We start from the raw sequence: 16,768 nt of genomic DNA, 5'->3' as shown, positions 1-16,768 counted from the left end.
TATTTGGAAATATTTGACTCCCTTTCAAAGAAGGATCACAGTAACAGTTCATTTCATGAGTTTACATCAACTTACGGCTCTGTACAGGTAATTACAGTTTTGCATAAGCGATTAAGATGATGCACAAAATTTACTGGAGCAATTTCCTAAGAAGAACAAAACCTTGAGTGACTGTACCTGGATTTTGTTCAAGTGATTGCTGAGGTTTAAATTTGCCACACGTAACTGAAACAGATGGTATTTTTGTATTCAGCCTGATTCATTCTATACTTCAGCAGGATCAAAAGCTTACAAAAGCTTAGGGTATCCAGCTGCTAGAAGAAATACCCTACAAGATACTTCTCTAGAAGGTGAACAGCTGATGGCCTGGATAAAGCCACTGGGTTTCTCTCAGGATCAGAGACTTTACAACACCAAGCATCCCAAGGCAATTCAGTACTTCTCCAGCTTTCTGATGGTTCTGGCCTTCGTAAGTATACTTTTTATCACCTTTCCCTTCTCTACACACAAGAAAGAGGCTCTAGACACTTCTAAAAGCAAACTGCTGGGAGCAAGGAACACAAAGCTTAAGCTATGACTTACTGTAGCTGTGACAAAAGAACTAAATCCAAATCCAAGAAATTAAACAGGGAAAACCCATTTTAAAGCTTTAGTCAACAGGGCATATTGGATACCTTGACCACAGCTCAAAATGCTATTGAAACACACACAAGATAGATTTTTAATCAAAGATTTCAGTACTGAATTACTGGACTAAGAAGAGCAGTCAAGTCTTGGAGTGCAGATGGCTCTCCACAGTACTAAAACTCAAGGAGAAACTTAAAACACGTTTCCCTACACAAAACTCATTGCCTCCTTCCAATCCTTCCTACTGCTAGATACTGACCTCCATCCCGAGGTCTAGGACTCTCCCTACCACTAGCATTCTCTAGAATGTGATAAACACATTCTAACGCATACTGCTGCTATCCCAAATATTTCTTAACTGTGGCCTGTGTCCTGCTATTTTACTTAGGCCTTGAGAAAAAACAGAGAACAAAGTTAAAATGGTTCCCATCAATTCTTTCGACAGTACAAGCTTGTAATAGTTCATCTGACCATGAAATAGAATCTCTGCCATGAAAATTTAGAAAATAAAAATACTCAGTCACATACCTTGAAGCTTGACATTAGAAAAGACACACACAGCTTTCACGACAATTACTATGGTAACTCTTTATCATGTACACAGAACTGGAAAATTTCAGACTAAAATAACATCACTTCCACAGACGTTGTGCAGGAAAACAAGAGTCTCATGAAAACAAGTATTAATCATTAATACTTTATCTACTTTTAATGCAGATTTGAATGGCTGCCAAAGAGGGGGGAGAAGCATCTGCAGGGCTGCTGTATCTCAAAGTTCTACACTGAAAGTTCATGTATGCTGGACATGAGAAAGCCTGCTACAACAGATAGGTTAGGGAGAGGATATGGCTATAAAGTAAACAACTCTCTAAGACAGTCACACTGAATCACCACCCCACCCTACATTTCTATGTTGATGTTTTACCTCAGAGTTACCTAAAAGAACATTGCCATCCTTTGCCATAATACCAAATGCAGTTTCCTAGTCTTTCAGACTTCATTTCTAAAGAACAATAATTTGAAAACAAGTCCTTTCCTTTGTCGAGATAGTACAATCCTCACTCAAATAACTTAAGAATTGAAGCTGAAGTCTATTTTGGACAATCACGCATACCGCTATAATAAATAGGAGATTAAAATTTGTTTGTAAAGACTTACAGTGGGACAAAAAAAATCCAACCAACCACCCACCACCTTTCTGGTACAACTCAATTTAAATACATATTACGTTCTAAACAAGAAAAAGCAAATATTCTAGGTCACTCAAAATTCATAACTGAGATTTCAGCAAAATACTGAAGTTAGCATTCCTTGTTCTACAGACCAGCCTAGCTTTCATGGAATCTGAAACAGCTTAAAAAAAAAACAAAAACAAAAAAAAACACCACACCATGGAAAACCAGAGTTACATGGATGTACTTCATTTTTAAAGCTTACGGTAATTTACTTATTTTTAACTAAGTAAGTCTACTTTTCAAAGACAAGACAGAATCATGAGCTTTTCCTGAAAATAATTAAAATATTTTTTATTTTTAGTGAAGTCTCTTTCTACTTTAATAATAAAAATTACTTTTTTCAGTTGTATGCTGAAGAATGACAGTACAAACTCAATGGCTGAGATAGGAGATGTTACAAATGATATTCATTAAGACTAAGTATTTGTACCCAGTAATTATGTACAAGTTGGGTCAATTAACTGTTTACTTCCTGAAAATCATGGCAAGAAAATAGTTGTGATTAATAAACTGAGTATAAAAAAAAAGAATTTAGCTTTCGGTTGTATGGACACAGAAGAACTTTCTAAAGTTTTTTAAGTGCTTCAATCATCAGAATAGAAATGGTAATCTTTGAAGGCAAGAAGCCTAGCAATACTTCTCATTCTAAATGTCTTACGGGCAAAGAAAAGGATTGGGAAATTCTGTATATTCATGGGTAACTGAAATTCCTGCAAGTTGCTTTTTAAAATGGGAAACAGTTTGTCTTATATTATCAGTATGTAAACAGGTTCTAATAATACATTAAAGATCTTTTCATAAACATCTTCAGATTTTCAACTGAAGCTTAAAATAACACTTTAAAAATCATACAGAATTTACCTGGATCTAAGTTTCTGTTTAAGAGGAAGGCATCTAACATTTTGCAGGTTAAGCCCTGCAAATTGTCAACATAGTCTAAAGAGCAGTTCAATAGAATGTTGATTACATTCAGTAGCTGCCTGTAATCAGGATCTATAATTAAGAGGCATGGCTGTATGCAAATAGTGTCATTTGAGAGTTTACCTAGGTATTCAAGACAGCTGAACATGACTGACAGATACAACAACATTCTAACAGCAGACTCCTGCCCTTGTACATATGGCTGCCAGAGAGTAAGCTGGAGACTGAATCCTCCTGTGCAGCAACAGATGCCTGTCAGCAGGCAATGTACTTGAGCTTTAGGAGTCTACAACAAGCTTAAGAGCATTCTAACTGCACTAAGGATTGACTTAACCTTCATTGACTGCAAGCAGGGCTTAGACACCTTGCATGTCAACACCAACACACAAGCCTTTATGTTTAGGCATCTCAATCTCTTAAAGTCTTATGCCAGTATCCCTCCTCACGTGTGCATTAGTAAGAATCATTTCTGTACTCATGCAGCCAGTCAAAATAACTGAGCATACATCCTCCTGCTGCAGTATGAGCATATTGATTCGAAGAAGAGGAAAGGCACATTTAAGGATGAACAACAACAAAACAATGATGGTGGCAAATAGGTAGATGTTTCTACTGAGAAGAACCAGAGAAGTTAGATCATAGGAAATCTCATCCTAGATCTAGCACTCCCTGGTACTGATTTCTGTACGATCACATAGGGCACAGAAGTTAATAAAATTCTCTGCAATTTTTAGAAGCTTTTTCCCCCTATAGTTTGCACCCCACTTTTTACAATAGTGATAAGATTTTCCTGCCTGTCTGCTCCTAAAACAGATTATGCTGAAAGTTACTACTCTGCTGGGGTATGCTGCCTACAGGTACCTCAAGGCATTTCATGTAGCAGATGAGCTCCAAGAAATGAGAAGTTGTTTACAGACATTAAGATACACTCTGAAAGGAACTGAGGTGGGGGAGGTGGGGATCCAGCCTCAGGTGGAAAGCACATGGGAAGCAGCACAAGTAAACACCAACTTACAGGGTAGCCCACAGGCTCAGGAAACACCCTCCAGGTTCTCAGTGGAACTTGTTCAGAACAGGAGTGCCACTCAGAACTATAGTCCCTCTATTGACCACCAACAGCACAAAGGCTTCAGATATCTCTATGCAGGTCACAAACCAAGAGCCTATTACCATAAAATACAAGCTCTATGGACAAGTTGTCATTCCAAATATCATATAGACTATATACGTCATATTAAATGGAGTCTGGTACCCTGCAAAGAAGAGTGTCAGAAAATCCTACAGCACTGATACACAGCATTCAAACTTGAGCGTGGAGAGGATTGGTAACGCTATAACCATTTTTTCCAACAGAAAGGGACATGAAGAATCAAACAAACAAACAAAAAAAAAGGAAAATGTTTCCTTAATGGAAATTTTAACTTTAAAAAAGCAAACAATAACACTGCAAAATTAAACAAAAAAAAAAAAAAGGAAAATGTTTCCTTAATGGAAATTTTAACTTTAAAAAAGCAAACAATAACACTGCAAAATTTTGATTTGCAATTATGATTCTGAAATAACAAACACCATCAAACAAACATCATAAATTCTGCTCAGACAACATTCTTTGCTAAGAAGGACCCCCCAAACCAGAGTTCACTTCCTGTAGTGCATCTTAGGTATATAAAAAATAGTTTTTTCAAGTCATTTCACTGAGCTTGGATTTTGTGTTGGCTTCCCCGCACCACCCCTTCCCTTCTGTTTCTTTACTCTTCCACATTTCTTTATCCTGCGACTGAAACAATTTTCATGTGGATTTTACTATACCAGATGCTTCCTCTTTGCTGGTCTATTTCTATATTAGAACCAAAGTTAGGTTCCTGGATTTCCACATCTTCAATTACAACTCACAAAACAAAGTCCTACTATTCTTAAATGCAGCAGAACTAATCCAAGGAGCACATATAATTAATCACAACAGCTAGCAGCACAATATTTAAAATAACTGAGGCCTGCCTGGATTATAGCAACATTAATAGTATGTGATTAATAAGCAGTTGAAGAATTGCATTTGCTACACATTTGCTAAGTTATTTTATCTTGCTTTAAAGTTAGGTGGCAAAGTTTCAAGCCATAGTTAGGAGATTTGCTTTGTTCAGTACCACGTTGTTAACCCTACCATCTGGTCAAACAGCTGAGGGAACTCAGACAACCATATGGGAGGCCCCATGTTTCTATCTGGGGAAGTATTTGTCTTACTGAATTATGCAATGGTTACCAGTTTCAAACTTAATGCAGTATGATCAAGAGGACTCCACATCAAATTACGTTGTAGATAAACTGAGTTTTGTGGGCTTAACTTATGAAGGAAATAAGATGGCACTTACTTGAGGACCAGGCTGACCCTGAAAAATAAGAAAATCATAAGGTTATGGAAAGCAGTGACAAAGATTAGGTCATTAAACACTAGCAAAGAGTTAAAGAACTTTATGAAAGAAATAACAAACAATCCAGTAATAGTAATGCAATTAGAGCCTGGATTTTTAAGTCCAATATTTAATTTCAGTGTTTTAATTCAAACTGAAACTCTGTTGCAATTAAGCGATTCCAGAAATAAATAACACTAACTCAACTGAACCAGTATTTGAGAAACTTCATACTTTACATAGTAACAACAATACAAGTTAGAAATTACAGAAAGACGCAATTTAACAATTCTTAAGTGAGAAAGAATCTACAAATATTGAACTGGTTAATAAGTAGGTATTGGACGCTTTTCCTCCCTTGAATCGCAGGAATGAGTCACAATGAAGTGCTAACTACTGGCTATTGAACAAAGTCAAAAAACTGCAGACACAGAAGGCTGAGGAAACAAGACTGTCTTTTTGCCATTCTTGCAAGTAGCACAGTTTTCAACAAGCATAAACTGGTATTTAAACCAGAAAAACAGCAACCAATGAACACCTGAGGTGGCAGCCCAAGAGGCAGCTTGGGAACGTACTCAGCCTTGTTGTTTCCCTTACCTACCAACATAACATTTGGGACTACCCTGTGCACAAATAGAGAGACGCCTACTGCAAACCGAGGAGCTGTGTACACCTATTGATTCTGTAAGTGCTTCCAGAGTAGATTTCCTATCACTAATGCTCCTACTCTACAAAAGTCACTGAGTCACCAGTAGTTCTAGCTCACTTGTTACAAATTATTTGCATGAATTAGAAACATAATGCAAAACAGTTAGAGTAGCTGTGAACCACAACCATCTGGCCAACTTGCACTCTAAGACATAGATGTCTGCCTCCTTAGAAAGGGACAAATTCTTAAAAAAAAAAAACAAAAACAAAAAACAAACAAACAAACAAAAAAAACCCCAAACAAACAAAAAACCAACAAAACAACAACAAAAAACAACAAAAAAGCTAGCCTAGCCCTTGGAATTTAATTTCCCTGAACTACATAGGTTGCTTCAAAATTAATGCCTCCTATTTATTTTCATGGAAACCAAAACAGATACAAAGAGCACAATAGAACTATTTAATAGAGCAAGTTCTCAGCTACACAACTGTTTTTCAATTTAGTCTCCACTATTAGCTGTGCATTTTCACCAGCAATCAACTGTATGCCACATTCATAAAAATCTGCACTAGCAGAGGTGACCCACTATTGCCACTGCTGAAAACACTCCATCCACTCATGTGCTCATGCCCACTGTTTGGCCTCCACAAACATTCAGCAAACATTGATGAATGCCAATGGGTGCCATTTTTTCCCCATGGACAAATTCAGTTCCGCACGTTTGCTTAACACGCTCTTCCATGTCAGAAGATGCTTTGTCAGACTGCCCCCTCTGCTGCCATCTGTCACACAGTAATAAAATGGAACAGAATATCAGCAGGAAGGTTAGGCATCTACTGCCATACCATCATCTGCCTCTGACACTATGGGCCAACAAAATAAAATAGGAGGCATTAATTTAGGAGTAGCCCTCTTCTTTTCTGTGAACAATTTTTCTTCAACTTTCCATCTGGAAAGCAGCTTTGCAAGGAAGGACAGGGGAGTTCTGGTGGACACCAAGCTGAACATTGGTCAACAGTACACTCTAGCCACAAGGAAAATCAACAGTATTCTGGGTGGCACGAGGCAAAGTATTGCCAGCAGGTCAAGGGAGGTGACCCTTCCCTTCTACTCAACACTGGTGAGATCTCGCTTGGTGTGCTGAGTCCAGTTCTGGGTTCCTCAGCACAGAAGGATATGAATATACTACAGGGAGACCAGTGAAGAACTACCATGGAAGCAAAGGTTGAACAAGCTGGGACTGTTCAGCCTGTTCAGGACACAAGCAGCCCAGAGACTTTATGGAATCTCCTTCCTTGGAGATCTTCAAAAGCCACCTGGGCAGCCTGTTCTGGGTAACCCTGCTTGATCAGAGGCCGGACCAGATAATCTCCAGAGGTTCCTATCCACCTGTATTAGTCAGTGATTCTGTGAGACTTTGAAAAAGAAAATGCATTTCACCAAAGACATGCTATGTACAAGAAAAGCAGCTGAAGAACAATTTATTTTTACTTTAGCAGTTATTTTTTGTGCTAATTAAAATTAAACAGAAAAGCGTTCTTAACTTACATGCAAGCTTAAAAAAAAAAAAAAAAAACAAATATAAGGTATTAGAAAATAACATTAGAGAGGGATCATAGTGAAAATATGGAGTTACTGTGGCTAACCTAATCCTTACACTGAAGGAGGCCCAAAGCATTCCTTGTTATAGATGCTGTAGCCTTGTAATAGTTCCATGTGAGAATATTGTTGTATATGCATTTTCAGACAAAAAACTGACAAAAGCTTGCCAATTCTAATACAGAGATTTCACAATGGCTCAGTTCTATGAAATTACATGTCTCACTTGGTTAATAAACATACTAGGAGCCCTCTGTGCTCAGCTTTTACCTTAATCTTCCCATCAATGCAGGTTTTAAGCCATTATATGCTCCACTTGATCCTAAAAACCACTGAAATCGCTTACTGATGCAGTATTGAGCAAGCCGTACAATAAATTGATATAAATGAACTGAATACATACAAACTTTCATATATAAAATACACAGTATATTTGTCTCTCAACAATATTAGAAGATGTAATACATTTTGACCAAATCATGAAAAGGTTTCCAAGGGACACAAAAAACTTGAAATCTGAAATCAACAAAATGCTAATTTAAAAGCTGTAGAAGGCGAACAGGAAAAAAAACCAAGATTTGAAAACTGACACATTATTCTCCAAGCTTAAAGACATGTAGGACACTCAGCATTCACACGGTACATGCTATGTATAAGAGACAGACATACATGATAGAAACACACTCTGACAAGGGTGAAAGAAAGTCATGCTCCTATGAAAGCACTTTCTACTGTCAGCCTCAGGAGCACAACCAGCCTTCTCAAGTGTATCTATAATTACTAGCTTAACGTATCTGAAATACAGAAGGAGAAATTAGATTTTTTAAAAGACACTTGTTTTCGTGGTGACACAGAACTCTGAAATAATGATAAACATAATAGTTGAGTTACCCTTAATTTCTGTAGATCTTCTACCTTGCAGTCATCCAGAACTTAACAGAAAATATGGATGCTGAATACAGAAGTACTCGTAGCACAATTTTTTGATCCTGCCAGCTATAAGGCCCTTGAACATAGAAGGAACTTTGCCTTAATGATAATAATTATTTTCTCGTTTTAGTCATTCTCAATCCTTCAACATTTTTAGACACAGATTCTCCTTGCCCTATTAAACAGCAAATGCAGTTTCAGTATAGTTTTCTCACTGATGATGAATTAAGTGACATTAATGAGAGAATGCAGCAAGGACTGTATTACAGAAATCAGCTCTGCTTGAGAAGGTACAGGCACAAAGAAGCTCAACAACTGGGAGACAAAGAAGAGGAGTTCATTTTGCCTTTTCTCAACATTGTATACAGTGCAAATTAAAAAACAACTTTCAATTATGATCTAGTATTATATTTCTTTGGAGGAAACTCAATTAATACATTTGTGCTCCCAGGAGGCCTCCAAGATAACCAAAATCACTCTGACTCAGTATTACATGAATTAGTCCTAATGCACATGGCTTTTGGATTAAAAGGTTTTATTTAGTCATATTTATCTTACTTTAGAACAAAAACAAAAATGGGTGAAAATGCTCTAAGACTGAGAATTCACCAAGCCAGCATTACTCCATTTTAAAAATATTAATGAATTATCTTTTATTCTTATCTTATTTAGTGCAAAACTCAGACATCAATTGCAAATACTGAAAGGGGAATATATGGAATATATGTGGATGGAGATTCTGTTTTAGATCTCAGTGAAGGTGAGCAGGTTTGTATTAACAGAGTTCACAGTAGAGTTTGGCCATTTTTATTTTAAACAGTGTAACTTATGTACTTTTCATTTCTTTGAAACTGAAGCCCAATCTTCCTCAACAAAACATCTTGTCAATCTCCATATTAACTGGCTCTCAGGGACTGCCATATCAGCCTTGCTTAGATCCATACTCTGAAAGTGGTTTTAGTCTACTCTCTAGGATCAGATCAGGTTTTGAAAAAATCTATCTGGGTTGCTGCTTCTTTTCATCACTGTTTTAAGTGATTGCTCTGAGTAGAAGGCAGAATAGCAATGAACCCTTTTATTCTTCCACTGATCCATCTCTTCAAGGCTAACAAAGTTAGCTTGGTAATAATGTAAACAGAAGCAAGAGATGCACAGGAAAGATCACCTGCACTGAAATAATCTGAACATCTGAAATAAAAAAAAGAAATAAGTGGTGCATTATTTTGCTTGAAATTGTGATAGGAAGTATCAGGAAGAAGTCAACAGCAGGCAAGAGGACACCTGGAAGCAGTCTGCAACCTCCAGCTGTAGTTCCAAAACAGACATGAACATCTGTGGACAGCAGATGCCCATATTCTTCAGCTTGGGTTGGAAAGTTTAATAGGGTTTCATTTTTTGTTCTTAGCCTGTTTCATTTAGTGTGCTGTGTCTCCCTACCAGTCTGTTCTCTGTATACACTTACACAGCAGTCTGAGCATTATTAAGTTACCTGGTGTATTTATGAAGTTAATCTGCATTCTTATTGTATGCGTAGCTGCTCTCAGGTTTTCAGCAGTCTTCAGAAGACATTACCTTTCTGTGTTTTTTTTTTTTAATTGCATTTACCAACTTAATATGCTATTTGGCAGGAAAGAAAGTGGTTAAGTTTGACAGCCAATTCTAATTACCTTGACTGAAGGACTTGTACCCTTGGTTGCTGACCAACTTCCATGCAATTTAACTTAGCAACTGTGGATATGTAAATGACAGTAAAAGAGGAAGATAAAGATATATACAGTCTAGACAGGTCAAGATGAAGTCGACAGGTAAGCTATTAATCTGCTAGAAAGAAGATTAAAGGACATCTACTGACCAGAAGCAGCAAGCATTGCAGAAGTGTTGCTTCACAATAAAAAGAAACCTCGAGAGCATAGGAAAAATTCTTAAGAGAAGGAAATGGAAGCAAATGCTGAAGGTTTACAAATAGAGCTTACAAAGGAAATGGGCTTTTGGTAAGCGGAAGAACAAAATACGCGTTCAAGGTATCAAAGAATAGGGCGGTCCTGGAAAAGGAGAAAGAGAGAATAGCAGAAACTCATACACTGTTAGCAGCTGATCAGAATGCCTTGTATAAAAAACTTCAAAGAGCCTCATCTTAATGAATATCTAGGATAGCATAAAGATACATAGGGCTGTTCAGATGTAGTTAGCCAACAAAATCCAGGTAGAGAAACAAAAATCCAAGAAGGAAAAGTCTGCAAAAAGAGGAAACACACAAGAGCCACAGATACGCTGCCAGAAGTAACACCATGCCATATCAGAGACACCACCTCACCACCTTTCTGGAACATGCTCTGGACAAAGAACCCGAATTAGGAACACCTGCCCTCTACAGCCTAATCCAAATAGAAAATGATCAGAGCAGTGTATCTGCTTGGGTAGAGGCAGAAGACTGAAGTGGCTTATTGACACCCTTGAAGTCTACAGTACCAAGATTGAAATTATGCCAAAGCAAGACAGTATGCGATTAATATACATTTCAGCATGAGAAATTCAAAAAGCAAAGACTGAATATGTGCAAGACCTAAATTGCACTATTTTTGAACAAATCACCTACCAGCTTTCCATCCATACCAATCGGACCCTAGGATAATCAAAAGCCAAAACAAAATTGAACAGTTAAAATCAGTGGGGCACTGAAGTTGAGAAAAACATACAGACTCAGGGAATACCGCAGGCTTTAGAAGATGACTAACTATATCAGCAATTAAATGCAAAAGATTAAATATATTTTGAGAATCAGGGCGCATAAAATGAGCAACCAAAGGAGCAGACCTAAGACAAATAATAAAAACAGCATGATGCAAAGTAGCCAGAAAATAGCTGGTGTTCAACATGCAGTGAAGGAATTGTTAGGTTGGATAATCACAGTGGTACAACATAACCAAATGTATGAAATAATGCATCTGGTCTGTGCATTTTCTTTTAAACTGAAAAAATAGAACTGTCTTTTCACAATTATATTGTTGCCAGATAAAAAGAAAATGGTTAAAATCTCACAATTAATGTATTTGAATTAATAATGTAATAACTGTTTTTAATAAGAAGCATCAGCTCATGCAGTTCATTGAGGTGCTGAAGATTTTCCTCCTATATTTTGGCCAGGAAGTACTGGAAACCCATATAGAAATAAGTAGGACATCAGTTGAATGCACAGTTCATGAAACTCATTATTTTTGATTATTAGCTTTCTAGAAAACCTGGGGGCTAACCTACTGTTCAGTTCCAATAACAAGTTGTTATGTCTGGATAGCCCTATAGGAATATAACCTCCATCTTTTTCTGCTATTTACTTTCATGTTACAGATTAGATTATGCTCTGAGAACGTGAAGCAGGTTGCTAATTTTTTTTTTTTTTTTAACCTGCATAACCACTGTTTTTGTTACATTCTGATGTTCTGGGAAAGGTTGTGACCATTCAGAAGGCCTACAAAATCATTCAAATTTTCTTTTTTTAAATCATTTCTTCCTAATATCTGATAAAGAAGCAACACTTTGCAGTATATTATCAGGACACTTTTTATTCCCACTCTTCCTTAGTTGTTCTTGATCCCATGCTTCTAGCACACAAGCACACACAAAACACTAATTAAGTAACTTTGTTACTTAAATTTCTAACTATATTTCTGTACATCCCAGCAATCAAGACCAATTTGCAAATTATTAGCTGCCCCAGATTTTTCTAGAACTCTAACAGTATTTTTATCTAGTAACATTTATACATAGTCTGCTGCAGGTATCAAATCGAAGGCTAAGCTGAGCTCTGGCTGTGAATTTACTTCTAGATTTACATCTAGGTGGCAAACTAAAGATATTAACAATGGAAATTCAGCAGGAAGGTCACGGTAAGTATGTAAAGTTCCCCAAAGGGCTGTGCAGGCCAGCAGCTAACTAACTATTGGGTCTTCTGCTAGTTCAGCCCAAAAGATTTCATTATTTTTTTACTACAAATGAATACAGTAATGACTTATGCAAGCATGTGTAGAAGGAAAATTCATTATGGGGGTCAAACTGCTGGCTTAAAGAAGTTAAAAAATCTTTTGTAGCTGTATCACTGCTTGTATCTTGCAAATAGGCACTGTTTTCTTTACCATAGAAAATAATCTACTACTTATAAGCTCCCTTACAGTGAAGAACATTTTAGCTACTATTTGTTTTATTGCCTGCTCTTTATCCATAGTTCCGCACCTGAATTATTGGACTGTATTGTACCATCTTGAAGAATCTTAGCGAAAAAAAAGTCAGAAATCCAGGAGAATTAGAAGAAGCACCTACTCATAGCTGAAAATGATAAGTTTCCTCCCCTTTCATTCCATTTGTATCAGGACTTCTCAGTGTCTAATTTGGCAGAGCCTCTTGGGATTTCCTCTACAGGATAGAGCAGTGAGAAACTTGCTTGAGACATACTGCTCTACAGGAGGAAAAAAGCCAACTATAAAAGGTCATTACTGTGAAATGGAGTATTAATTGCTGTTTTGAAAAAGCATTGTTTCTTTTTTACTGAAAACACATTAAAGCTACCTTCTTTCCTCAGTTGAGGGAAAAATCGTTTTCCAAAAGATTGGAACAATCTGAATTCTCTCAGCTGATACTGGCTGGATGAGACAGATCAGCTGAAGCAGTGCATGAGACTACTTCAAGATGCACCGACAAATCCTTAATACAGCAATACTTATTGAAATTCATTATATGATAGCACTAGAAGTCTCAAGGAACAATTAGTGGCATCGTCATTAGTTTTAAAAGAAGGACTAAGAACTGCAGTCTGTTTTTAACATACAGTAGAGTTACTCCCAAGCTACATACTGTTCAAGTTGCTTCCTGCTTTGTTCACTAATTAACTTCTATATAGATTAACATGCCAATTCTTTTAAAAACAAAACAAAAAAGCATGAACTTCTGTAACACAATTCCCACAGAACATTTAAAAAATTAGACAGTATAACACTAGAGAAGAGGATGCGTAGGTTTGTGCAACAGACGCAGACATCAGCTATTTGTTCACTTAGAAAGGTACTACAGAAGGTAGATCTATACATGTCATTTCTAGCCTTCCATTACCCTTTTTCTAAAATATATGCCATTATTAGTTATTTGCTTATGACATTACTTATTTTCCCAGATCCTCAAAAGCAAAGACGCTTGTACTGTGATTTTCTTTTCCCTAAGGAATACCCAGCTTTTTACTTAGCATTAACATCTTATCTAATAACCCCAAAACTGAGAGGGACAACACATGGGAGGAATGTGAATGAGTGCCATATAACTTTCATATCATGAAAAATAACTTGTACTCAAGAATACTGTAAAAATGTAATGCATCCCAGAAGACAGATACCTTTAATCAGATTTTTAATGCTGCACAAAATTAGTTGCTTTCTATTTAAACTAGGTTACTCTGGAAGTATGCTTTTTAAGGGGCTAAGAAATTTTAAGCATCAGAAATTTTTACATCATCACCATAAACTTTCAGATTATTACTATCAAAAAAGACAGCCAGTATTCTTACTTTAAGCAGATTTACCAGATTTGTTTCTTTAGAACATTCTGAATGTGACATTAGGTACTGAAAACTAATATAGAATCAAATACTCTTCCAGGAGAAAGAAAGGGAGGAAGACTTAGAATATCATCTTAGTTTTAAATTTCTCTACTTGTCCTTACATGATCTTCTATTTAAGTAATACCCATGAGATGACTGAATTCTGAATCAGAATAAGCATACTAAATGAAAAACATTTCTTCTTTATGAACTGCAGATAATCCTTTACCTATTTTTTTCATTTTAATAATAAAACATATCTGTATATATTAGCAGTTCAATAGCTTTTATAGGTTAATCATCACTGGAAGTATGCAAAGAAATGTTTACTGTATGTCCTGTGGAAAGAATGAGGCAGTCCTGTGGAAAGAATGAGCATTGCAAATTTGTCCTATTCTATACTTTTGTACAAATCTAAATTAAAATAGGCCAATGTTCTCCAAATCTACAACCATTTCTCAAACACTGATATTTCATTGCTTTTCCTATTTTATGAGAAATCAAATATTTTAGAAACAATTCTTTTTCTCAGTGTAGACAATACTGGATTTTTAAAAGTTGTCTTCTCGATAATATATTTGATAGCTTTAAAATACACCCATTTCTGACTACCATAGTAAGTAGAATTTATGAATTCAGAAGCTCTTATCCTGCTGACAAAATTATTCCACATCTATATTCCACATTTCTAAATAGTCTGCAGGAAGTTCAGTTGTGAAATTGTTACTTGCAGCTGCCTGAAATCTCCCAAATAGAGACATGTCAAGGACTCAAGATAGCAAGAACTGAGCTTTGCAGCAGCTGTATGAGCTGCAGCTCAGTTGTCGTGTATGAGTGAGATTAAGAACATTTTTGCGAGAAGAAAATCAATTGGTGCCTAAGCAAGTTAAGAGATAATGCCCAGATTCAGGTACGGCTTAACACAACACATTGCCTTTCCAAATTGCCTATTTTAGCTCAAGATTGTCAGATTTCCTCATCACACCATTACAAGTGATAGATCATTGCTTTCACACACACCCCCCCCCCCCCCCCCTTCCGCTTTGGTTAGTTACAGGTTTAGCAAGGCTGATTTTAATTACAGCAGTATAATTTCCCAGCAAGCCCAATGAGATTTCTCTTCAATGAAAGTCTGTTTTAGAGCTTATGTGGGTGATGAGTAGGATAAGCTTTTCAACTAGCTAAGGTTTTCCTACTGATGAAACATTTTTCTTCCTCTATGTTGTTAAAAGCAGTGTCAGTGAAATTACCAGGTACAGAATTCACTTGTTACAACCCTGAGAGAAAAAGTCCATTAAATCAACCTGCAACAAATCTCTCTGGCCAGCAATCAGGACATTATTGATAAATCTAAGTGATTTGAGAAGGAAGAAACTTCACTGTGAGAAGAACAGTAATGAGCCTTCTGTCTGAATTCCCCAAATTACCCACAAATTAGAGTACTAAAAGGCTATTTCAGAGAAATCACAGAATTTCCTGAAATCTTCCCTCAAGTATTTTGTATTAGCTACTGAGACATAACATCCAGCAAGACGAGATAGCAAAGTTAGTCAATATGTTCTAAGGCAGGAACTTCTTTAGAGCGTAAATGATTTGAAAATAGTCTGTTATTTATTATAGTATTAGTATTGTAAATATTCTAAGTGTTATAATAGCACTGTCAGACTGCTTGATCATCTTGTCCAGCAATTTACAGGTTCCTTATCAACTGCCAGAACCTCTCTTTCAGCTTCCAGAAAGGGGCACCTTGCTTCTCATCATAGAAAAAAATCAATCAAGATGTGAATTGAACTCCCTAAAAGAGCATACTTTTAAAAACCAATACAATTTTTTTCCACTGAAATGAACAAACAACACAAGAAAGTACATTCTTTAATCTTTAAAACCTAATCCTGTATTTTCAGGAATTTTCCATGCTGTTGTATGCCACATTAATTCCCCCATCAAGAACTCCAACAAAATTGCCTTTATTGAGCCAATGAGGAACTAAAAACATACCCTGCAAGCATGCAAGAGACCTAGAAACAAGATCCCATTAAAAACTGGAGAACGAAGAAATGCAGCACCATAAGATTCCAAACTACGTTTCCATCAGCCAGAAAAGCTGCTCCATGCAAAGACTGGCCTCTCAACACTAGGATTTCAGTTCATAAGCATGAAGGCAATGAAAATTCATTCCAATTTATATTTCAAACCACTTGTCTAGTGTTATATCTTCAATATAGGGAAATGTGTAGCATACCCCACATAAAGCAGTAAGTCTATGCTAACAGTAAGTTGAAAAGCAAAATGGGCAGAAATCTCACATTTTACTCTTCTTGCTACCGGAAATAAAATATTTTCCCTCTTTTTTCTTTCTTTTCTCCTTCATAATTTCCTTTGAATTTCAACAATCAAATGATGTGACCTAAAGAAGTGGATTTCACAAAGTAGCTCTAATGTCTAGATTAGCCTAAATTATACAGTCAAAAGCATCAGTAACAGAAGATGGAAGATTAACTATTGTTTTAAAGATTACAAAATAAATCAGAAATGTCAAGTACAGACTCCAGAACTTTTTGTTGGAGCAATATCACTCTAGATTACAAGGTCCTGAGCCTGGAGTCCAGCATGAAGTTTGAACACTGTAAGAACTTCCTTGCAGTTTTAAAATGGGCTGGTCAGTAGTTTGGAGAAAGAAAAACTGTTCAGTGTTTGACTATTCACAGAACAGCTGAACTACAAAAAAAGGGACACAGCATATGGTAACAATATGGGACTACAAAGAGTTCTATGCAAGAAAAATTACAGTCACTTTTCAAAAGCACATTTCACAGCT

The 16,768-nt window shown here is 36.5% G+C and overlaps 1 protein-coding gene across 1 annotated transcript in view; it reads right to left on the bottom strand.

Moving 5' to 3' along the window:
* COL25A1 (collagen type XXV alpha 1 chain) overlaps window positions 1-16,768 on the bottom strand; it is a gene marked incomplete at both ends in the record, with an annotated part of 291,350 nt that overhangs the window by 109,912 nt on the left and 164,670 nt on the right. The window contains 2 exons of the mRNA XM_079535114.1: window positions 5,153-5,170; window positions 10,966-10,992. Of these exons, the coding sequence (XP_079391240.1) occupies window positions 5,153-5,170; window positions 10,966-10,992 (45 nt within the window). The remainder of the gene's footprint in view (window positions 1-5,152; window positions 5,171-10,965; window positions 10,993-16,768) is intronic.

The sequence above is a fragment of the Tetrao urogallus genome (genome assembly GCF_951394365.1).
Source record: "Tetrao urogallus genome assembly, chromosome: 4".
Classification (NCBI taxonomy): domain Eukaryota; kingdom Metazoa; phylum Chordata; class Aves; order Galliformes; family Phasianidae; genus Tetrao; species Tetrao urogallus.
Note: the sequence above shows the minus strand (reverse complement) of the source record. Positions and strands in the feature narration are given on the sequence as shown.